Here is a 25,397-nt window from a genome sequence, read left to right as displayed (position 1 = left end):
GGCCTGGCGCTCATTTCCCTTCCCACCAGAGGTGCATTATCAGACCTGTTCTCCTAGGCAGTGACACACACACACCCTCCTCCCATGCACCACCTCCTCTGTTTCTAACCCCTCCAAGGCTCTTTAAGAATATTTGAGTCACAATTAAGATCAGTGCTCAGAGTGATGTGTGTGTGTGTTACTGCCCCAGAGCTAGAGGCCATCCAGAGGTCTCTGATCCATTCAACTTACACTGAGAGCTCTGCTCAAAAGTAGTGCACTATGTAGGGAATAGGGTGCCATTTGTGATGGTTTGGCAGTGTGGAAATGATCTCAAATGAGTGCAGGAAATGCAGAAATTGATAAAAATGCAGAAATTATTTTTGGTTGAATTGAACAGTATAAAACAATCAGAATGGAGGAAGACCTTGAAATCGCTTTGTTGCCACGCTAGGGTCACACACTACTCATAAAGCAAATGTTTTACTTTTATTATTAAAAAACATAAAATACTGTCAAATACTGTAAACAATACCGTGATGTGATATTTTGGCCAAATCGCCCAGCCCTAGGACTATATCTATCTGTAGCCCAGTCCTGGGGAGCAGCCAGGGGCCTATATCTATCTGAGTCCACCTACCGCCTGAGAGGAGATGAGAGGAGATTACTGTTTATCAAAGCTGACCTTCAGCTCTTCTAGCTCCCTGGTACTGGTAGTGGTACGGTTACTGAGACAGACAGACAGACAGGCAGGCAGAAAGGCAGACAGACAGGCAGAAAGACAGACAGGCAGAAAGACAGACAGGCAGGCAGGCAGGCAGGCAGGCAGACAGACAGACAGACAGACAGACAGACAGACAGACAGGCAGGCAGACAGACAGACAGACAGACAGACAGACAGACAGACAGGCAGGCAGGCAGGCAGGCAGGCAGGCAGGCAGGCAGGCAGGCAGGCAGACAGGCAGCAGACAGACAGACAGACAGACAGACAGACAGACAGACAGACAGACAGACAGACAGACAGACAGACAGGCAGAGAACACAAACTCCAGAGGAACTTTAAATAGGTGTTATCTGTTTTCTCTCACTCTCACATTCTTTCTCTCTTTCCCTCCCCCTATGTCTCTTCCCCCTTTTTTCTCCCTCTCTATCTCCCTCCTCCCCCTCTCCCGTCCCTGCCCCCTCCCTCTATCTATTCCTCTTTGGCATGCAGAGGGAGGGAGGGGAGGGAGGGAGGGAGGGAGGGAGGGAGGCTAGCTAGCGAAAGGAAATGATTCCCCAGATCGCTGCATCATTAGTATTTTATTACAGCACATAAAAAGGCATCTGTTGTCTCACGTTTAAAACCCCGCGACCTAGAGGTACACTTTTTGGGAAGTTAATCCAGCTAGTAATCCGAGAGGATTGTGGGTTGTGCTGTCTCAGCGATGATTTATGGGCTTTTAGGAATGATGCATCCTGGGAATGCCAGCCCAGCCCTGGAGGACTGAGCTGGCAGCCCAGCTCTCTCTCTCTCTCTCTCTCTCTCTCTCTCTCTCTCTCTCTCTCTCTCTATCTCTCTCTCAATTCAATTTCAATTTCAATTTAAGGGCTTTATTGGCATGGGAAACGTGTGTTAACATTGCCAAAGCAAGTGAAGTAGATAGTAAACAAAAGTGAAATAAACAATAAATATTAACAGTAAACATTACACTCAGAAGTTTCAAAAGAATAAAGACATTTCAAATGTCATATTATGTATATATACAGTGTTGTAACAATGTGCAAATAGTTAAAGTACAAATGGGTAAATAAATAAACATAAATATGGGTTGTATTTACAATGGTGTTTGTTCTTCACTGGTTGCCCTTTTATTGTGGCAACAGGTCACAAATATTGCAGCTGTGATGGCACACTGTAGTTTATCAAAATTGGGTTTGTTTTCGAATTCTTTGTGGATCGCTGTAATCTGAGGGAAATATGTGTCTCTAATTTGGTCATACATTTGGCAGGAGGTTAGGAAGTGCAGCTCAGTTTCCACCTCATTTTGTGGGCAGTGTGCACATAGCCTGTCTTCTCTTGAGAGCCAGGTCTGCCTACGGCGGCCTTTCTCAATAGCAAGGCTATGCTCACTGAGTCTGTACATAGTCAAAGCTTTCCTTAAGTTTGGGTCAGTCACAGTGGTCAGGTATTCTGCCACTGTGTACTCTCTGTTTAGGGCCAAATAGCATTCTAGTTTGCTGTTTTTTTGTTTGTTCTTTCCAATGTGTCAAGTAATTCTCTTTTTGTTTTCTCATGATTTGGTTGGGTCTAAATAAACCACCGTGCCCCCAACAGTGCAGGTCCAGGGGAGTGGAACAGTAAGAGAGGAAAAATGAGTTGTTTAAAAACACCTTGACTGCTGTCCACTCTCTCTCTCTCTCTCTCTTACTCTCACTCTTTTTCTCTCTCCACCCCAAGTTTGCACTTGATTGAGCTTGTCTGGTGACACAATGGAAGAACAGTCTCAACAGTGCAAACTTGTTGTTGTCATCTGGCCTTACTGGCAGGCTCAATCACTTGTTCAAAGTTGTTTGAAAGAAAACAAATACTATTTGAACCAAAGTCTGGATTGCACTTCCACATTGTGTGTATTACAGCACTGTACTGCACCAACACATGTCAGGTCCTAGAATAGATAGAGGGAAAAGGAGTGATTCTTCCTTTGTGTGGTTGATAACGGGAGACTTCAACAAATGCTGGTGTGAAGGAAATGACACTGTTCTGTGGATCATAATGGCCTTGTGGATTCTTGCTTTCTTTCTCTCATTTGTAGAGCTCTCTCTCTCGTCTGTCTCTCTCTCTCTCTTTTGTAGTATCACCTCTTTCTTTCTCTCTCTCTCTCGCTCTCTCATACTATCAGTCTTTGTCTCTCCCCTAACCATGAGAAGGTGAAGCAGCTATAAGCTATGTGCTGTAGCTCACTGCTCAGCCTCCCACTGTGTCCGTTCTGCTTTAACACTTCCATGTTCCTGGACCAGCCTGCGGTTGACTTATCCACCTCTCCCTATCGACTTTACTAGACTATAACACCATGAAAGAGACGAGTAAGAAAAGTGAGTGAAGGAGAGAAAAACCACCGTGCCCCCAACAGTGCAGGTCCAGGGGAGTGGAACAGTAAGAGAGGAAAAATGAGTTGTTTAAAAACACCTTGACTGCTGTCCACTGTCTCTGTGTGAAGGTTGCTCTCTGCAGACCCTCTCTCAGAACTATCAAAGAAAATATCAGATTGGACAAAGAGATTGAAAACAACAACAACAACAATGTTGCTTGGACTCTGAAGCTACAGCAGCTCTCCACTTGTGTCTTGTTGTGGTAAAGCTTCCAGTGCCCTGACTGGAAGTGATATTATTTTAAATGGGACAACATTAATGCCCCCATTTTAATAGAGCCTCAAGTAAATGGGAACATTCTGAACTTTTCCTTGCTGCAGTATAGAGGCCAAACATTATAAAGCCCCAACAATAGTTTGGACTAAGTATCTTGAGGAAGTCCTCCGGCCCTTAGCAACAGAGAGGGAGCAGGGGAGGAGGAACCAGTTCAGTCTGTGGGTTATTATAATGTATCACTATACTGTATCTACAAACACACAGGATCATTATATCTATATACCAGAGCTGGTGGCCCTCATCTAGACATTCCACTGAAGGGATGAGGGACTTTTATGGGTTTCAGTAGGAAGGCCAACTCCTGGGCCATTCTAGAGTCATTAGGCACCAAATGGAAGGAAGCTGACTGAAACAGGGACGGACTACCAGCACCTGTACAATAAGAATTATTCCTTGTTGTTTTCCCGTGAAAAATTGTTTTACTACAGTGCGCCACTACCCTGTCCACAGGGTGATTGAACCTGAACGGTGAACAGTCAGCCCACTCCCTCATACTTATTTAGACCCATAGTAATAGATCATTAGCTCCTCCTACGGTTATTGCTACGCTCATAAATGTCAGCATGCTGTGTTAATAGTGCCAGTGGTCTTAACTGTTGTATAATGGCTAATATTTTATTTGTTTGTCCTAGTTAAGAGTCTCTGCTCGTCCAAAACCAAGGTTAGAGAGGAGAGGATGTTGTGGCCAAGTATATTAGGACGCCTTACAAGTAAGAGCTACTGTAAATGGTTACTTTGTGCTTTTAAATCCACAGGCGTTGGAGGATTGAGTGATCAGTCATTTTGATTGATGTGTCTCAAACACTCCCACACACACATTCCCACATTGACAGACATGCAGGCCCATGCCCGCACATAAACAGGAAATGTATTGATTGAGGTAGTTGACACAGTAGTGATGTTGTGGGAGCTGTCTGTCTTTCTGTGATGTGGTGACTGGGATGGGATGTCAACTTGAGTAACGGAGAAGGAGAAGCTGTGTGACACAAGGGATTTCTGAGTCTTGAAATAAATGAAAGATACAACAATGCCCGCAAAATAGACCCATTTTCACACAGTGTTGTCCTGCAGTATGATGACTAAAAAAGGTCTTAGCAACCTCTTCAACACGTAAGACAGAACACAGATCTCTAGTAGCTCAACCTCCGTGTAACTGGTTCACCCTAGTTGTCTGCTTCACTAACCAAACTGAGTGACTGGGCAAGGATGCACCAATGCCTGAAAAATCACCCGATTTTTAACACAGTGTAAAGGCCTTTATTGACTAAATGAGTTCTGGACAACCTCTGTGTTAGTGATATTTATAACAGAGATCTATAGTACCTAAACCTCAGTGTTAATCAGTATGTATAGACATCTATAGTACCTAAACCTCAGTGTTAGTCAGTATTTATAGACATCTATAGTACCTAAACCTCAGTGTTAGTGATATTTATAACAGAGATATATATATAGTACCTAAACCTCAGTGTTAGTCAGTATTTATAGACATCTATAGTACCTAAACCTCAGTGTTAGTCAGTATTTATAGACATCTATAGTACCTAAACCTCAGTGTTAGTCAGTATTTATAGACATCTATAGTACCTAAACCTCAGTGTTAGTCAGTATTTATAGACATCTATAGTACCTAAACCTCAGTGTTAGTCAGTATTTATAGACATTTATAGTACCTAAACCTCAGTGTTAGTGATATTTATAACAGAGATCTATAGTACCTAAACCTCAGTGTTAGTCAGTATTTATAGACATCTATAGTACCTAAACATCAGTGTTAGTCAGTATTTATAGACATCTATAGTACCTAAACATCAGTGTTAGTGATATTTATAACAGAGATCTATAGTACCTAAACCTCAGTGTTAGTCAGTATTTATAGACATCTATAGTACCTAAACCTCAGTATTAGTCAGTATTTATAGACATCTATAGTACCTAAACCTCAGTGTTAGTGATATTTATAACAGAGATCTATAGTAGCTAAACCTCAGTGTTAGTCAGTATTTATAGACATTTATAGTACCTAAACCTCAGTGTTAGTCAGTATTTATAGACATCTATAGTACCTAAACCTCAGTGTTAGTGATATTTATAACAGAGATCTATAGTACCTAAACCTCAGTGTTAGTCAGTATTTATAGACATCTATAGTACCTAAACCTCAGTGTTAGTCAGTATTTATAGACATCTATAGTACCTAAACCTCAGTGTTATTGATATTTATAACAGAGATCTATAGTAGCTAAACCTCAGTGTTAGTCAGTATTTATAGACATTTATAGTACCTAAACCTCAGTGTTAGTCAGTATTTATAGACATCTATAGTACCTAAACCTCAGTGTTAGTCAGTATTTATAGACCTCTATAGTACCTAAACCTCAGTGTTAGTGATATTTATAACAGAGATCTATAGTACCTAAACCTCAGTGTTAGTCAGTATTTATAGACATTTATAGTACCTAAACCTCAGTGTTAGTGATATTTATAACAGAGATCTATAGTACCTAAACCTCAGTGTTAGTCAGTATTTATAGACATCTATAGTACCTAAACCTCAGTGTTAGTGATATTTATAACAGAGATCTATAGTACCTAAGCCTCAGTGTTAGTCAGTATTTATAGACATCTATAGTACCTAAACCTCAGTGTTAGTCAGTATTTATAGACATCTATAGTACCTAAACCTCAGTGTTAGTCAGTATTTATAGACATTTATAGTACCTAAACCTCAGTGTTAGTGATATTTATAACAGAGATCTATAGTAGCTAAACCTCAGTGTTAGTCAGTATTTATAGACATCTATAGTACCTAAACCTCAGTGTTAGTCAGTATTTATAGACATCTATAGTACCTAAACCTCAGTGTTAGTCAGTATTTATAGACATCTATAGTACCTAAACCTCAGTATTAGTCAGTATTTATAGACATCTATAGTACCTAAACCTCAGTGTTAGTGATATTTATAACAGAGATCTATAGTAGCTAAACCTCAGTGTTAGTCAGTATTTATAGACATTTATAGTACCTAAACCTCAGTGTTAGTCAGTATTTATAGACATCTATAGTACCTAAACATCAGTGTTAGTCAGTATTTATAGACATCTATAGTACCTAAACCTCAGTGTTAGTGATATTTATAACAGAGATCTATAGTACCTAAACCTCAGTGTTAGTCAGTATTTATAGACATCTATAGTACCTAAACCTCAGTGTTAGTCAGTATTTATAGACATCTATAGTACCTAAACCTCAGTGTTATTGATATTTATAACAGAGATCTATAGTAGCTAAACCTCAGTGTTAGTCAGTATTTATAGACATTTATAGTACCTAAACCTCAGTGTTAGTCAGTATTTATAGACATCTATAGTACCTAAACCTCAGTGTTAGTCAGTATTTATAGACATCTATAGTACCTAAACCTCAGTGTTAGTGATATTTATAACAGAGATCTATAGTAGCTAAACCTCAGTGTTAGTCAGTATTTATAGACATTTATAGTACCTAAACCTCAGTGTTAGTCAGTATTTATAGACATCTATAGTACCTAAACATCAGTGTTAGTCAGTATTTATAGACATCTATAGTACCTAAACCTCAGTGTTAGTGATATTTATAACAGAGATCTATAGTACCTAAACCTCAGTGTTAGTCAGTATTTATAGACATCTATAGTACCTAAACCTCAGTGTTAGTCAGTATTTATAGACATCTATAGTACCTAAACCTCAGTGTTATTGATATTTATAACAGATATCTATAGTAGCTAAACCTCAGTGTTAGTCAGTATTTATAGACATTTATAGTACCTAAACCTCAGTGTTAGTCAGTATTTATAGACATCTATAGTACCTAAACCTCAGTGTTAGTCAGTATTTATAGACATCTATAGTACCTAAACCTCAGTGTTAGTCAGTATTTATAGACATTTATAGTACCTAAACCTCAGTGTTAGTGATATTTATAACAGAGATCTGTAGTACCTAAACCTCAGTGTTAGTCAGTATTTATAGACATCTATAGTACCTAAACCTCAGTGTTAGTGATATTTATAACATAGATCTATAGTACCTAAACCTCAGTGTTAGTCAGTATTTATAGACATCTATAGTACCTAAACATCAGTGTTAGTCAGTATTTATAGACATCTATAGTACCTAAACATCAGTGTTAGTGATATTTATAACAGAGATCTATAGTACCTAAACCTCAGTGTTAGTCAGTATTTATAGACATTTATAGTACCTAAACCTCAGTGTTAGTCAGTATTTATAGACATCTATAGTACCTAAACCTCAGTATTAGTCAGTATTTATAGACATCTATAGTACCTAAACCTCAGTGTTAGTGATATTTATAACAGAGATCTATAGTAGCTAAACCTCCGTGTTAGTCAGTATTTATAGACATTTATAGTACCTAAACCTCAGTGTTAGTCAGTATTTATAGACATCTATAGTACCTAAACATCAGTGTTAGTCAGTATTTATAGACATCTATAGTACCTAAACCTCAGTGTTAGTGATATTTATAACAGAGATCTATAGTACCTAAACCTCAGTGTTAGTCAGTATTTATAGACATCTATAGTACCTAAACCTCAGTGTTAGTCAGTATTTATAGACATCTATAGTACCTAAACCTCAGTGTTATTGATATTTATAACAGAGATCTATAGTAGCTAAACCTCAGTGTTAGTCAGTATTTATAGACATTTATAGTACCTAAACCTCAGTGTTAGTCAGTATTTATAGACATCTATAGTACCTAAACATCAGTGTTAGTCAGTATTTATAGACATCTATAGTACCTAAACCTCAGTGTTAGTGATATTTATAACAGAGATCTATAGTACCTAAACCTCAGTGTTAGTCAGTATTTATAGACATCTATAGTACCTAAACCTCAGTGTTAGTGATATTTATAACAGAGATCTATAGTACCTAAGCCTCAGTGTTAGTCAGTATTTATAGACATCTATAATACCTAAACCTCAGTGTTAGTCAGTATTTATAGACATCTATAGTACCTAAACCTCAGTGTTAGTCAGTATTTATAGACATCTATAGTACCTAAACCTCAGTGTTAGTGATATTTATAACAGAGATCTATAGTACCTAAGCCTCAGTGTTAGTCAGTATTTATAGACATCTATAGTACCTAAGCCTCAGTGTTAGTCAGTATTTATAGACATCTATAGTACCTAAACCTCAGTGTTAGTCAGTATTTATAGACATCTATAGTACCTAAACCTCAGTGTTAGTGATATTTATAACAGAGATCTATAGTAGCTAAACCTCAGTGTTAGTCAGTATTTATAGACATTTATAGTACCTAAACCTCAGTGTTAGTCAGTATTTATAGACATCTATAGTACCTAAACATCAGTGTTAGTCAGTATTTATAGACATCTATAGTACCTAAACCTCAGTGTTAGTGATATTTATAACAGAGATCTATAGTACCTAAACCTCAGTGTTAGTCAGTATTTATAGACATCTATAGTACCTAAACCTCAGTGTTAGTCAGTATTTATAGACATCTATAGTACCTAAACCTCAGTGTTATTGATATTTATAACAGAGATCTATAGTACCTAAACCTCAGTGTTAGTCAGTATTTATAGACATTTATAGTACCTAAACCTCAGTGTTAGTCAGTATTTATAGACATCTATAGTACCTAAACATCAGTGTTAGTCAGTATTTATAGAGATATATAGTACCTAAACCTCAGTGTTAGTGATATTTATAACAGAGATCTATAGTACCTAAACCTCAGTGTTAGTCAGTATTTATAGACATCTATAGTACCTAAGCCTCAGTGTTAGTCATATTTATAACAGACATCTATAGTACCTAAACCTCAGTGTTAGTCAGTATTTATAGACATCTATAGTACCTAAACCTCAGTGTTAGTGATATTTATAACAGAGATCTATAGTACCTAAGCCTCAGTGTTAGTCAGTATTTATAGACATCTATAGTACCTAAACCTCAGTGTTAGTCAGTATTTATAGACATCTATAGTACCTAAACCTCAGTGTTAGTGATATTTATAACAGAGATCTATAGTACCTAAACCTCAGTGTTAGTCAGTATTTATAGACATCTATAGTACCTAAACCTCAGTATTAGTCAGTATTTATAGACATCTATAGTACCTAAACCTCAGTGTTAGTGATATTTATAACAGAGATCTATAGTAGCTAAACCTCAGTGTTAGTCAGTATTTATAGACATTTATAGTACCTAAACCTCAGTGTTAGTCAGTATTTATAGACATCTATAGTACCTAAACATCAGTGTTAGTCAGTATTTATAGACATCTATAGTACCTAAACCTCAGTGTTAGTGATATTTATAACAGAGATCTATAGTACCTAAACCTCAGTGTTAGTCAGTATTTATAGACATCTATAGTACCTAAACCTCAGTGTTAGTCAGTATTTATAACGACATCTATAGTACCTAAACCTCAGTGTTAGTGATATTTATACAGAGATCTATAGTACCTAAGCCTCAGTGTTAGTCAGTATTTATAGACATCTATAGTACCTAAGCCTCAGTGTTAGTCAGTATTTATAGACATCTATAGTACCTAAACCTCAGTGTTAGTCAGTATTTATAGACATCTATAGTACCTAAACCTCAGTGTTAGTGATATTTATAACAGAGATCTATAGTACCTAAACCTCAGTGTTAGTCAGTATTTATAGACATCTATAGTACCTAAACCTCAGTGTTAGTCAGTATTTATAGACATCTATAGTACCTAAACATCAGTGTTAGTCAGTATTTATAGACATCTATAGTACCTAAACCTCAGTGTTAGTGATATTTATAACAGAGATCTATAGTACCTAAACCTCAGTGTTAGTCAGTATTTATAGACATCTATAGTTCCTAACCCTCAGTGTTAGTCAGTATTTATAGACATCTATAGTACCTAAACCTCAGTGTTAGTCAGTATTTATAGACATCTATAGTACCTAAACCTCAGTGTTAGTGATATTTATAACAGAGATCTATAGTACCTAAGCCTCAGTGTTAGTCAGTATTTATAGACATCTATAGTACCTAAGCCTCAGTGTTAGTCAGTATTTATAGACATCTATAGTACCTAAACCTCAGTGTTAGTCAGTATTTATAGACATCTATAGTACCTAAACCTCAGTGTTAGTGATATTTATAACAGAGATCTATAGTACCTAAACCTCAGTGTTAGTCAGTATTTATAGACATCTATAGTACCTAAACCTCAGTGTTAGTCAGTATTTATAGACATCTATAGTACCTAAACATCAGTGTTAGTCAGTATTTATAGACATCTATAGTACCTAAACCTCAGTGTTAGTGATATTTATAACAGAGATCTATAGTACCTAAACCTCAGTGTTAGTCAGTATTTATAGACATCTATAGTTCCTAACCCTCAGTGTTAGTCAGTATTTATAGACATCTATAGTACCTAAACCTCAGTGTTAGTCAGTATTTATAGACATCTATAGTACCTAAACCTCAGTGTTAGTGATATTTATAACAGAGATCTATAGTACCTAAACCTCAGTGTTAGTCAGTATTTATAGACATCTATAGTACCTAAACCTCAGTGTTAGTCAGTATTTATAGACATCTATAGTACCTAAACATCAGTGTTAGTCAGAATTTATAGACATCTATAGTACCTAAACCTCAGTGTTAGTGATATTTATAACAGAGATCTATAGTACCTAAACCTCAGTGTTAGTCAGTATTTATAGACATCTATAGTTCCTAAACCTCAGTGTTAGTCAGTATTTATAGACATATATAGTACCTAAACCTCAGTGTTAGTCAGTATTTATAGACATCTATAGTACCTAAACATCAGTGGTAGTCATATTTATAACAGAGATATATAGTACCTAAACCTCAGTGTTAGTCAGTATTTATAGACATCTATAGTACCTAAACCTCAGTGTTAGTCAGTATTTATAGACATCTATAGTACCTAAACCTCAGTGTTAGTCAGTATTTATAGACATCTATAGTACCTAAACCTCAGTGTTAGTCAGTATTTATAGACATCTATAGTACCTAAACCTCAGTGTTACTGGTACACAGCTGTCTGCCTCTGTAACCCAACTCGGTGACCCACCAGCAGTTGAACCATATCAGATAAGTACAGCAGCCTATACTCCGGTGAATTACCTTTTTGACTTCAGCTGCAAAGCAATCTTCCATGCGAGCGACCTGTCTGTTATACTATTTTCTATTTGTATATCCTTATTGCCCACGGTAGCTCCATATAACACACCATAGCTTGTCTGTAATAACCCAGATCAGGTGGACCTTATCTGATAGCTCCAGTACATGAAGGTTATTTACCTTTAGACTTCAACCCAAAACCTATAGCTGACATGTATTATTTTCTATATCCAAGGATCCTATTTCTATTGGTGTGTCATTATTGCCTGGTAGCTCTTTGATATAGATCTCTCTGAAGGCGACGGTAGAGCCTCAGACGGCTGCACAGTTTCTATGTGATGGTCTGTGCCTTTATAATCAATCCAGCAGACAGATTGACATACAGTTAGTTTAGAGGATGAGGGGAGCGCCAGGGTGATGTGTCTACTTATAACCACTAGAACCAGTTAGTTTAGAGGGGAAGGGGAGCGCCAGGGTGATGTGTCCACTTATAACCACTAGAACCAGTTAGTTTAGAGGGGAAGGGGAGCGCCAGGGTGATGTGTCCACTTATAACCACTAGAACCAGATGACATGTATTTCATTGGGTTGTATAGTTGATGGCTGCTCCCCATTGACACCCCATTTCCTTTATGGTACACTACTTTTGACCAGGGTCCATAGTGCTCTGGAAGCACACTATACGGTAATAGGGTGCCATCTGGGACGCATCCAATGACATATTTCACTAAGGCCATTGGGTTTGTATAGAGAGGATGTCAGAAGGGCTGTTTAGATTCTGTTAAGATTCTCTTTGCATGCCTGAACACAGTGATGGAAAAAGGAGGGAGGGAGGATGGATGGATGGATGGCGGATAGTGCTTTCTCATCCATTGAGTGACACAGTCAGAGGGCAGGGAGAGGGGGAGGGGGGAGAGGGGGAGGGGGGAGAGAGCAGTGCAGTTCAGAGCCTTAAGCAGCTCTTTGAAAAGGCACTCCCCAGGGATGGATGCAGGATCCCCCATAGAAATATAATCTATAGAAAGGTCTTGGAACCTCTAACCCTGTCAAGTTGACTGGTAAACTCATTGACTTGCATAGGGAACCTATGTATTCTGTTCCCCACACTCCAGTATAGAGATCTCTCCTTGGCCTTGATGTTGGGAGGGAGGGAGGGTACACCTGGAAGGAAGAGAAGTACCCACATGATGTGCTCCTCTAGTTGCTTGCAATGTTATCAGCCTGAGACATGCCTAAGACATTCCACTCAACATGATAGTTATAGTTACTATGATAAGGATGAAAAATGATAGGGACAGTTCACCAAAATGACAAATTGGTTTCCTATCCCTGTAAGCAGTATATACACAAGGTACATGCTTTGGTTTAGTTTCATTTACATTACATTTACATTTTAGTCATTTAGCAGACGCTCTTATCCAGAGCAACTTACAGGAGCAATTAGGGTTAAGTGCCTTGCTCAAGGGCACATCGACAGATTTTTTTCACCTAGTCGGCTCGGGGATTAGAACCAGCGACCTCTCGGTTACTGGCACAACGCTCTTACCCACTAAGCTACCTGCCGCCCCCTGGCAGTGGCTGGCACTGTTAACAAATGCTAACGCTTTAGCATTTGTGGCACAAATCCCGTTCAAGTCACGGGACCGATATTCACACGTCATGTTTAACTCATCTATAAGTGACTTGCTTTACGATAAATGTTTAGATACTTTTGGAAGATTTTTACATGATGCGCGAAAAATGCTAATATTGATCCCATGACTTGAGTGGGACTTGTGCCACAAATGCTAAATTGTTAGCATTTGGAAACAGTGCCAGCCACTGCCAGGGAAACTAAACCAAAGCATGTTCCTTGTGTATATACTGCTTGGTTTGGATTGCTGTCATACCTTGTCAATATACTGCGTACATGGTAAGGAAACCAATATGTAATTTTGGTAAAATGTCCCTTTAGACTGTACATTTACATTTACGTCATTTAGCAGATGCTCTTATCCAGAGCAACTGTACAGCAGCATACACAACAGTGAGAGGTTATTAGAATGAAAATGTATGCACTCACTAACTGTTAAGTCGCTCTGGATAAGAGCGTCTGCTAAATGACTAAAATGTAAAAATGTTATTGCCTGTACCTTTTCATATGACATTTCCTACATTTTACATTTTTGTCATTTAGCAGACGCTCTTATCCAGAGCGACTTACAGGAGCAATTAGGGTTAAGTGCCTTGCTCAAGGGCACATCAACAGATTTTTCATCTAGTCGGCTCGGGGATTAGAACCAGCGACCTTTCGGTTACTGGCACAACGCTCTTAACCACTAAGCTACCTACCTGGGAAACTCTTTGATGTGCTTTCTCTTTGCACACCTGCCCCCCTGTTAACCACCCCGAGGGAAGTAGACAAGCCCAGTCCCTCTCCAGTGTCTCTACAGGGCTCTCTGTCGATCTCCCTCACAGAAGGGAATAGGAGAAGGAGAGAGAGAAACACAGTGGTTTTTAGATCCATTACTTTTCACTGAACCAGTGAATCATAAAATGACGTGTTATACCTCTATCCCGAGATTTGATGTTTCCCTCGCTGCACTCAATTATTTGCATGTAGATGGGTTGTATGAATTATTTAGCTGGTGTTATTAGTTCACGGCGCATTCTTCTGAATGCAGGAGGCACTGGGGAACAGTTCTGTAATTAAATTCTAGCCTGTGATGTGGAGCTGGGAGAGGCTCGGTAGCCGGCTCGGCCACATGAACTTTTGACACGATGAAGGGCATTAGACACCTGGTTATCGTTTTCATCTCTCCGCCGCCGATTGATAAAAAATAAATAAAATAACATCAGACGCCGAGGAAGAAAATAAATACCTCACCACTTATGAGAGATCTCTATGGGTCACTGTGTCATCCATTTTGCTTTTACTCCCTTTCTCATCCATCTCTCCCCCCTCCCTCCCCTCCATCCCTCCCTCCCTCCCACCCTCCCACCCTCCCTCCCTCCCTCCCACTCCCTCCCTCCCTCCCACCCTCCCTCCACCTGTGTGTAGTGATAGATACCAAAGGAGAGTGTAGACTAGAGTTATGTTGTAACTGGCTGTTGTGGCTGGAATTGGTTTATGTCTTGTTATATTGATAAGGGAGAAAGGGGTCAGGTGCTGTGTTGTTATCAGTCTCTGCAAAATAATTACCACACAGGGTCAGGACCAGTAAACACATTTATTGAGACGAACCAGTCATGCTGCCGGACGCCCCCTAGACACGCTCGCTGTTAAAATAATTTGTTACCCAAGACATCTCTGTCCGAGAAGCCCGAAATTGAATTTGTGTACACTGGGTATACTTGTAGTCCTGGAGTGTTTCAACTCACAACACTTTAGAGAGGGTTTTCTTCCCCGTTCTCTCACCCTTTCTTTTTTTCTCTCTTTCTCTCTACCTCTCTCTCTTTCTCTCTACCTCTCTCTATTTCTCTACCTCTCTCTATTTCTCTCTACCTCTCTTTCTCTCTACCTCTCTCTATTTCTCTCTACCTCTCTTTCTCTCTACCTCTCTCTATTTCTCTCTACCTCTCTCTATTTCTCTACATTTCTTTCTCTTCCTCTCTCGCTCTCTCTCCGTCTCTCTTTCTCTCTACCCCTTTCTCTATGTCTCGTTCTCTTTACCCCGTCTTTCTCTCTACCCCTTTCTCTATGTCTCGTTCTCTTTACCCCGTCTTTCTCTCTACCCCTTTCTCTATGTCTCGTTCTCTTTACCCCGTCTTTCTCTCTACCTCTCTCTCTAAGTGAATAGTTGATCAAGCACTGAGAGAATAGTGATCTATGTTGATGTATTTGTGTTATCCTGACTAAATGTTGAGCTGCAGGTCTCCCACCTCATCACGGAGAGGAGTCCTGTGGCCCTAAACATCTCCCCACATTATACTTATTACCCCAGTCATGTCCTTTTAAATCAATGAAGGGAATTGAACAAGTGCGCACTTGGGGACCAGGAAGGGTAGAGAATTGGGATTCGGTCAATGATGAATCGTCCCCTGTTGCTTCCCTTCCCATGATGCTCTCTGTCCTGGAAGTGTTCCGTCCCCTGTGTACTGGAATATTAGGAGCAGAGTCACGCATCAGAGACTCTCTCTCTCTCCCTCTGCAGATTGTCCCTTTTGTCCTCTGATCAATATTTGTGCTCTCTGCCCTCTTCTCCGTGAGCCCAGACCGCTGTATGTTCAGGAATACATTAAATCACTTCAGCCACGGATCGCTAGCTAATACATACAGCATTAGCTAGCTTATAGCATTATAGCTTATAGCACTACTTTCAGCTTGTGGGTTTATGCTGTATTTTAGGCAGGATAAGCTGCTATTGAGAAGTGTGCTGAAATAAATAATTATCTTATTTGGAAAAGCATGCTCCTAATGTCCATAGTGTTTAAATGTTTGCTTTTTTTAGTCTCTTAAATAATAATAATAATAATATATATATTTTTTTCTATTCACACCCACAATACAGAATACCAGCGACCCTTCTTTCCACTACACAGAATCCTTTACATTTCACACATCAATTTACACATCTCATCTGCTCTACAATGTCATTGCATTTTTCATATGATTTGAATTACATGCTGTTGAAAAGAGAGATAATCAGAAACGCCACAATTGATTGAAATGCATCTTTCGATTTGTCATTGTGAGCAGCTCTGTCATTCTTACCGTGATATTGTCTGAATGAGAGATTGTTATGAGCAGGCCAGCCAAACAAATAACTAAATCTCTCCGTTTCTCTACCCCTTCATCTCTCAGTTTCTCTACCCCTTCATCTCTCCATATATTTAACCTTTCATCTCTTCATCTCTCTACCCCTTCATCTCTCTACCCCTTCATCTCTTCATCTCTCTACCCCTTCATCTCTCCATTTCTCTACCCCTTCATCTCTCCATTTCTCTACCCCTTCATCTCTTCATCTCTCTACCCCTTCATCTCTTCATCTCTCTACCCCTTCATCTCTCCATTTCTCTACCCCTTCATCTCTCCATTTCTCTACCCCTTCATCTCTCCATCTCTCTACCCCTTCATCTCTCCATTTATTTAACCTTTCATATCTTCATCTCTCTACCCCTTCATCTCTCCCATTTCTCTACCCCTTCATCTCTCCAATCTCTCTACCCCTTAATCTCTCCATCTCTCTACCCCTTCATCTCTCCATTTATTTAACCTTTCATATCTTCATCTCTCTACCCCTTCATCTCTCCCATTTCTCTACCCCTTCATCTCTCCAATCTCTCTACCCCTTCATCTCTCCAATCTCTCTACCCCTTCATCTCTCCAATCTCTCTACCCCTTCATCTCTCCATCTCACCCAGGGGTGTTATCTCCTCACCCAATGTCTCGTGTCTTTTGTCCTGTAACCATGGACATCAATGGAAATCATAGCCCTGTGTGTGCGTGAATGTGTCTCTCTCTCTCTTTGTGTGTGTGCACGTGTTCTTCCTATAGCCTATAATGTAATATGTTCTGGTTGTGATGTGAAGAAGTGTTAGCCTGACTGACTAGTATTTCTGTGTGTTATATGTGAAGGTCACTCGGTGCGTCTGCTGGGTCAGAAGAAAGACAATGGGAAGCGTCTCGGGGGAGCCAGACTGGATCTGCCCAAGATTAGAAAGAACCCTCTGATAGAAATAATTTCCATCAATACAGGGTAAGCTTCTGTTTTCAACCAAGGGAAAAACACACACACACACCACACATAGCTAGCAAATGAAAAACGGGGAGGCCAGAGGTAGCTATCCAGCGACAAACAGGGGGGAGGCCAGTGACTGTCTATCCTCATCACTCAGACCAGTGACTGGCTAGCCTCATCACTCAGACCAGTGACTGGCTAGCCTCATCACTCAGACCAGTGACTAGCCTCATCACTCAGACCAGTGACTAGCCTCATCACTCAGACCAGTCACTAGCCTCATCACTCAGACCAGTCACTAGCCTAATCACTCAGACCAGTGACTGGCTAGCCTCATCACTCAGACCAGTGACTGGCTAGCCTCATCACTCAGACCAGTGACTGGCTAGCCTCATCACTCAGACCAGTGACTGGCTAGCCTCATCACTCAGACCAGTGACTGGCTAGCCTCATCACTCAGACCAGTGACTGGCTAGCCTCATCACTCAGACCAGTGACTGGCTAGCCTCATCACTCCAGACCAGTGACTGGCTAGCCTCATCACTCAGACCAGTGACTGGCTAGCCTCATCACTCAGACCAGTGACTGGCTAGCCTCATCACTCAGACCAGTGACTGGCTAGCCTCATCACTCAGACCAGTGACTGGCTAGCCTCATCACTCAGACCAGTGACTAGCCTCATCACTCAGACCAGTGACTGGCTAGCCTCATCACTCAGACCAGTGACTGGCTAGCCTCATCACTCAGACCAGTGACTGGCTAGCCTCATCACTCAGACCAGTGACCGGCTAGCCTCATCACTCAGACCAGTGACTCTAGCCTCATCACTCAGACCAGTGACTGGCTAGCCTAATCACTCAGACCAGTGACTGGCTAGCCTCATCACTCAGACCAGTGACTGGCCTCATCACTCAGACCAGTGACTGGCTAGCCTCATCACTCAGACCAGTGACTAGCCTCATCACTCAGACCAGTGACTGGCTAGCCTCATCACTCAGACCAGTGACTGGCTAGCCTCATCACTCAGACCAGTGACTGGCTAGCCTCATCACTCAGACCAGTGACTGGCTAGCCTCATCACTCAGACCAGTGACTAGCCTCATCACTCAGACTAGGGGGTAGACACATTAAATGGGAAGGAGGTGGGACTCTTTTTCCTCCTCTTCCACTTCCTCATGGCAACAGAGAAGGGGTTTCCCCATTTCCTTGACAACAACAAAACAGAGTTCAGACAGCAATTACCTCCCAGATGGAAGAAATCAAGGCTCACTTGGAAAAGAGATGTAAATCTCATTGTGACTTCTCTGGTTAAATAAAGGATTTAACCAGATTACAGTACCTACTTAGGGTTGAGTTCCAGCATGACTTCCAGACACTGTTGAGTTTGCCTTGATTACAATGACCTGTTCATTGAATGGTGCTGTTGCCCAATACCTACATGACCTACCTACCTGCAAGGTAATTTCCCAGGCCAATCGGAAACATAATATGACATTTGAAATGTCTCTATTCCTTTGGAATTTTTGAGTGTAATGTTTACTGTTAATTTTTATTGTTTATTTCACTTTTGTTTATTATCTATTACACTTGTTTTGGTAATATAAACATATGTTTCCCATGCCAATAAAGCCCCTTGAATTGAGAAAAACATAATCTCTCTCCCCCTTTATGGGACATAGAACACCCACCTCTCTCTCTCTCTCTCTCTCTCTCTCTCTCTCTCTCTCTCTCTCTCTCTCTCTCTCTCTCTCTCTCTCTCTCTCTCTCCCTGCTCAAAAAAATAAAGGGAACACTTAAACAACACAATGTAACTCCAAGTCAATCACACTTCTGTGAAATCAAACTGTCCACTGAGGAAGCAACACTGATTGACAATACATTTCACATGCTGTTGTGCAAATGGAATAGACAACAGGTGGAAATTATAGGCAATTAGCAAAACACCCCCAATAAAGGAGTGGTTCTGCAGGTGGTGACCACAGACCACTTCTCAGTTCCTATGCTTCCTGGCTGATGTTTTGGTCACTTTTGAATGCTGGCGGTGCTTTCACTCTAGTGGTAGCATGAGACGGAGTCTACAACCCACACAAGTGGCTCAGGTAGTGCAGCTCATCCAGGATGGCACATCAATGCGAGTTGTGGCAAGAAGGTTTGCTGTGTCTGTCAGCGTAGTGTCCAGAGCATGGAGGCGCTACCAGGAGACAGGCCAGTACATCAGGAGACGTGGAGGAGGCCGTAGGAGGGCAACAACCCAGCAGCAGGACCGCTATCTCCGCCTTTGTGCAAGGAGGAGCAGGAGGAGCACTGCCAGAGCCCTGCAAAATGACCTCCAGCAGGCCACAAATGTGCATGTGTCTGCTCAAACGGTCAGAAACAGACTCCATGAGGGTGGTATGAGGCCCGACGTCCACAGGTGGGGGTTGTGCTTACAGCCCAACACCGTGCAGGACGTTTGGCATTTGCCAGAGAACACCAAGATTGGCAAATTTGCCACTGGCGCCCTGTGCTCTTCACAGATGAAAGCAGGTTCACACTGAGCACATGTGACAGACGTGACAGAGTCTGGAGACGTCGTGGAGAACGTTCTGCTGCCTGCAACATCCTCCAGCATGACCGGTTTGGCGGTAGGTCAGTCATGGTGTGGGGTGGCATTTCTTTGGGGGGCCGCACAGCCCTCCATGTGCTCGCCAGAGGTAGCCTGACTGCCATTAGGTACCGAGATGAGATCCTCAGACCCCTTGTGAGACCATATGCTGGTGCGGTTGGCCCTGGGTTCCTCCTAATGCAAGACAATGCTAGACCTCATGTGGCTGGAGTGTGTCAGCAGTTCCTGCAAGAGGAAGGCATTGATGCTATGGACTGGCCCGCCTGTTCCCCAGACCTGAATCCAATTGAGCACATCTGGGACATCATGTCTCGCTCCACCCACCAACGCCACGTTGCACCACAGACTGTCCAGGAGTTGGCGGATGCTTTAGTCCAGGTCTGGGAGGAGATCCCTCAGGAGACCATCCGCCACCTCATCAGGAGCAAGCCCAGGCGTTGTAGGGAGGTCATACAGGCACGTGGAGGCCACACACACTACTGAGCCTCATTTTGACTTGTTTTAAGGACGTTACATCAAAGTTGGATCAGCCTGTAGTGTGGTTTACCACTTTAATTTTGAGTGTGACTCCAAATCCAGACCTCCATGGGTTGATAAATTTGATTTCCATTGATAATTTTTGTGTGATTTTGTTGTCAGCACATTCAACTATGTAAAGAAAAAAGTATTTAATAAGATTATTTCATTCATTCAGATCTATAATGTGTTATTTTAGTGTTCCCTTTATTTTTTTGAGCAGTGTATCTCTCTCTCTCTCTCTCTCTCTCTCTCTCTCTCTCTCTCTCTCTCTCTCTCTCTCTCTCTCTCTCTCTCTCTCTCTCTCTCTCTCTCTCTCTCTCTCTCTCTCTCTCTCTCTCTCTCTCTCTCTCTCTCTCTCTCTCTCTCTCTCTCTCTCTCTCTCTCTCTCTCTCTCTCTCTCTCTCTCTCTCTCTCTCTCTCTCTCTCTCTCTCTCTCTCTCTCTCCCTCCCCCCCACATCTATGGGACATGGAGCACCCACCTCTCTCTCTCTCTCACTTGCTCTCGCTCTCTCGCGCTCGCTCTCTCTCTCTCTCTCTCTCTCTCTCTCTCTCTCTCTCTCCTCTCCCCCACATATACAGTGGGGAAAAAAAGTATTTAGTCAGCCACCAATTGTGCAAGTTCTCCCACTTAAAAAGATGAGAGAGGCCTGTAATTTTCATCATAGGTACACGTCAACTATGACAGACAAAATGAGGAAAAAAATCCAGAAAATCACATTGTAGGATTTTTTAATGAATTTATTTGCAAATGATGGTGGAAAATAAGTATTTGGTCAATAACAAAAGTTTCTCAATACTTTGTTATATACCCTTTGTTGGCAATGACACAGGTCAAACGTTTTCTGTAAGTCTTCACAAGGTTTTCACACACTGTTGCTGGTATTTTGGCCCATTCCTCCATGCAGATCTCCTCTAGAGCAGTGATGTTTTGGGGCTGTCGCTGGGCAACACAGACTTTCAACTCCCTCCAAAGATTTTCTATGGGGTTGAGATCTGGAGACTGGCTAGGCCACTCCAGGACCTTGAAATGCTTCTTACGAAGCCACTCCTTCGTTTCCCCGGGCGGTGTGTTTGAGATCATTGTCATGCTGAAAGACCCAGCCACGTTTCATCTTCAATGCCCTTGCTGATGGAAGGAGGTTTTCACTCAAAATCTCACGATACATGGCCCCATTCATTCTTTCCTTTACACGGATCAGTCGTCCTGGTCCCTTTGCAGAAAAACAGCCCCAAAGCATGATGTTTCCACCCCCATGCTCCACAGTAGGTATGGTGTTCTTTGGATGCAACTCAGCATTCTTTGTCCTCCAAACACGACAAGTTGAGTTTTTACCAAAAAGTTCTATTTTGGTTTCATCTGACCATATGACATTCTCCCAATCCTCTTCTGGATAATCCAAATGCACTCTAGCAAACTTCAGAAGGGCCTGGACATGTACTGGCTTAAGCAGGGGGACACGTCTTCCACTGCAGGATTTGAGTCCCTGGCGGCATAGTGTGTTACTGATGGTAGGCTTTGTTACTTTGGTCCCAGCTCTCTGCAGGACATTCACTAGGTCCCCCCGTGTTGTTCTGGGATTTTTGCTCACCGTTCTTGTGATCATTTTGACCCCACAGGGTGAGATCTTGCGTGGAGCCCCAGATCGAGGGAGATTATCAGTGGTCTTGTATGTCTTCCATTTCCTAATAATTGCTCCCACAGTTGATTTCTTCAAACCAAGCTGCTTACCTATTGCAGATTCAGTCTTCCCAGCCTGGTGCAGGTCTACAATTTTGTTTCTGGTGTCCTTTGACAGTTATTTGGTCTTGGCCATAGTGGAATTTGGAGTGTGACTGTTTGAGGTTGTGGACAGGTGTATTTTATACTGATAACAAGTTCAAACAGGTACCATTAATACAGGTAACGTGTGGGGGACAGAGGAGCCTCTTAAACAAGAAGTTACAGGTCTGTGAGAGCCAGAAATCTTGCTTGTTTGTAGGTGACCAAATACTTATTTTCCACCATAATTTGCAAATAAATTCATTAAAAATCCTACAATGTGATTTTCTGGAAAAAAAATTCTCAATTTGTCTGTCATAGTTGACGTGTACCTATGATGAAAATTACAGGCCTCTCTCATCTTTTTAAGTGGGAGAACTTGCACAATTGGTGGCTGACTAAATACTTTCTTTCCCCACTGTATGAGACATGGAGCACCCACCTCTCTCTCTCTCTCTCTCTCTCTCTCTCTCTCTCTCTCTCTCCCCCACATATATGAGACATGGAGCACCCACCTCTCTCTCTCTCTCTCTTTCTCTCCCCCTCCCCCCCACATATATGTGACATGGAGCTCCCACCTCTTTCCATCTCTCTCACCCTCTATGGGACATGGAGCACCCACCTCTTTCCCCCTCAATACAATTCAATTTCAATTTAAGGGCTTTATTGGCATGGGAAACATATGTTAACATTGCCAAAACAAGTGAAGTAGATAATAAACAAAAGTGAAATAAACAATAAAAAATGAACAGTAAACATTACACTCACAAAAGTTCCAAAGGAATAGAGACATTTTAAATGTCATATTATGTTTATACACAGTGCAAATCTTGCTGCTGTGATTGCACACTGTGGTATTTCACCCAATAGATATGGGAGTTTATCCAAATTGGATTTGTTTTCGAATTCTTTGTGGGTCTGTGTAATCTGAGGGAAATATGTGTCTCTAATATGGTCATACATTTGGCAGGAAGTTAGGAACATCTCCTCCCTCCTGGTTGCAAGTGTTATTCATCTCATGAAAACTTGATGTGGTTTTCTGTTTGAATACATAGGAATCCCATTAGGGTTTGAAATACAGGCTGGGACTTCTGACCTAGTAGTACATACATTAATCTGCAAAACAAACACATTTAATCCTTTAACACATAGTCTTGTATAACTAACCTTGTGGGGACGCACAATTCAGTCCCATTCAAAATCCTGTTTCCCCTAACCTCTAAACCTAACCCCAACCCCAAAACCTAACCTTAACCCTAACCCTAAACCTAATTCTAAACCTAACACTAATTCTAACCTTAACCCTAAATCCCCTAAAAATTAGCATTTGACCTTGTGGTCCCCACAAGTGTAGTTAAACATGTCCACACACACACACACACACACACACACACACACACAGAGAGGCACACACACACCACAGATTGTGTGAGATTGATGCAATGAAAAGCCCAGAGGGGTTCAGAAGATGTTTTGATGTTTCCAGTGGGGGAAAGCAACCCGGGGACGCACACACACACACACACACACACAAGCACATGACAGCGCTGAGCTGCAACATCACACCGTGTCGGTTGGGTGGGAGGCAGAATGAAATTGAATTCTCAGGTGATGTTGAATATTTGATAAGTGAGTGAGCGGTAGGTAGGTTTAGAAAAGTGTGTCGCCCCCCTCACCCTCCTCCCTCTGCAGCTTGAACTGAATCCATTTTACAGCCCCCCCCTCTCCTCCTCTGTCCTCTCCTGTCTCCCCCCTGTTTTATGGTGTTTACAGAGCTACCTTTCCCCCTCACGTGGGTTCCAACGTCAATGGGGTTGTTATCTTTAATGGAAAAGGCTGATTTCAGTTTGAATCAGGAAGGGCCTGTTGTAATTCCTCTCAGGGAATTGCCTCAGAAGACCTGGGTTTATCTGTTTTTTTATTACGCTTTAAGTGAAAGGGTGGTATGCGCCTACACACACACACACACACACACACACACACACACACACACATAGTTACGACCCACTCAGTGGAGGTCAGAACCTGCTGTTTGTAGACAGCCAGAGCAGAGAGAGGTGTGTGTGTGTGTGTGACAGAGACGGTGTGTGTGTTTTAACAGCCTGTTACACCTCTGCTTCCTGTCCAGAGCTCTGACCTTTGACCCCCTAGGTGAGCCAGGGGAACCTACGCGTGTCTCTCTGTATGTTTAGGGAAACAATGGGGCCTTTTCATTGGGGAGACCGCCACATGCAATACTCTCTTAACCTGCCTCTGCTCAACCCTGCCTACTGACTGGAGCCTGGGGTACAAAGGCAGGCAGCCAGACAGTGAGAGAATAGACTGGGGAGAATCCTCTCTGCAGGGTCCCTGCTCTAGACTGGGGAGAATCCTCTCTGCAGGGTCCCTGTGGGGTTGTGTGTGTTTGTACATCCTCTGTGTGTGTGTGTGTGTGTGTGTGTGTTTCCTCTCCCTGTGTATCGTTCTGTGATGGTGGCTGGCCACAGCAGGTTGCAGGCCAGATATGGGGATGTAAGCATAAAACGATCACTGAGCTATGGAACCCAATTTACCACGCTGCTGCCTTGTGGTTGTGTTGGTATTCCAGACCTGGGTGTTAACCTCTGCAGCCCTCTGAGGGTCTATGTCTTTCAACCTCACCGGTCTCCTCGGCTGTGTCCCAAAATGGCACCCAAATCCCTATATTGTGCACTTATTTTGGCTCACCCTGTGGGTCCTGGTCAAAAATAGTGCACTGTAAAGGGAATAGGGTACCATTTGGGACGCATCCCTCATCCATCCACACATCTGTGTACCTATCTGCTGTCATTTCCAGTTACAGAGGGATCTATGAAAGATATGGAGCTAGAGGGAGGAGCTAAGAGAGATGAGGAGCTAAGAGAGATGAGGAGCTAAGAGAGATGAGGAGCTAGATGGAGGAGCTATGAGAGATAAGAAGCTAGAATGTTTTTTACTGGCAGTCCTTAGTGGGAGAGAAGGATTCCCTGTCTGTAATAAGGCTGCATGGAGAGGGTGAAGCAGGGGGCACGTTTATCCAATTCTACACCAATGGATGTAGCCTATTGGTTGCTAAATAAGGTTGATGAGTAATTAGGGGTACTGAACAGGGTCTAGTCTCTGTGGATGCGTATCTAGACTATTGGTTGTTACTAGAGTCTTACGGTCTCTTTGATATGTATCTAAGAGTTGATAAACAAGGTTCTGAGTAGTCAGTGTCTGTGATGTATCTAAGGGTTGATAAACAAGGCTGATGTGTAATTGACATTACTAGATGGT

At 41.7% G+C, this 25,397-nt stretch overlaps 1 protein-coding gene across 2 annotated transcripts in view; it reads left to right on the top strand.

Moving 5' to 3' along the window:
• cdkal1 (CDK5 regulatory subunit associated protein 1-like 1) overlaps positions 1–25,397 on the top strand; it is a 649,501-nt gene that overhangs the window by 181,894 nt on the left and 442,210 nt on the right. For both annotated transcript variants that reach the window (XM_045226277.1, XM_045226278.1), the window contains exon 7: positions 17,135–17,255. In XM_045226277.1, coding sequence (XP_045082212.1) covers positions 17,135–17,255 — 121 coding nt within the window. The remainder of the gene's footprint in view (positions 1–17,134; positions 17,256–25,397) is intronic.

This window comes from Coregonus clupeaformis, chromosome 17, assembly GCF_020615455.1.
Source record: "Coregonus clupeaformis isolate EN_2021a chromosome 17, ASM2061545v1, whole genome shotgun sequence".
Classification (NCBI taxonomy): domain Eukaryota; kingdom Metazoa; phylum Chordata; class Actinopteri; order Salmoniformes; family Salmonidae; genus Coregonus; species Coregonus clupeaformis.
The sequence above is the reverse complement of the archived record's forward strand: the minus strand, read 5'-3'. Positions and strand labels throughout refer to the sequence as shown.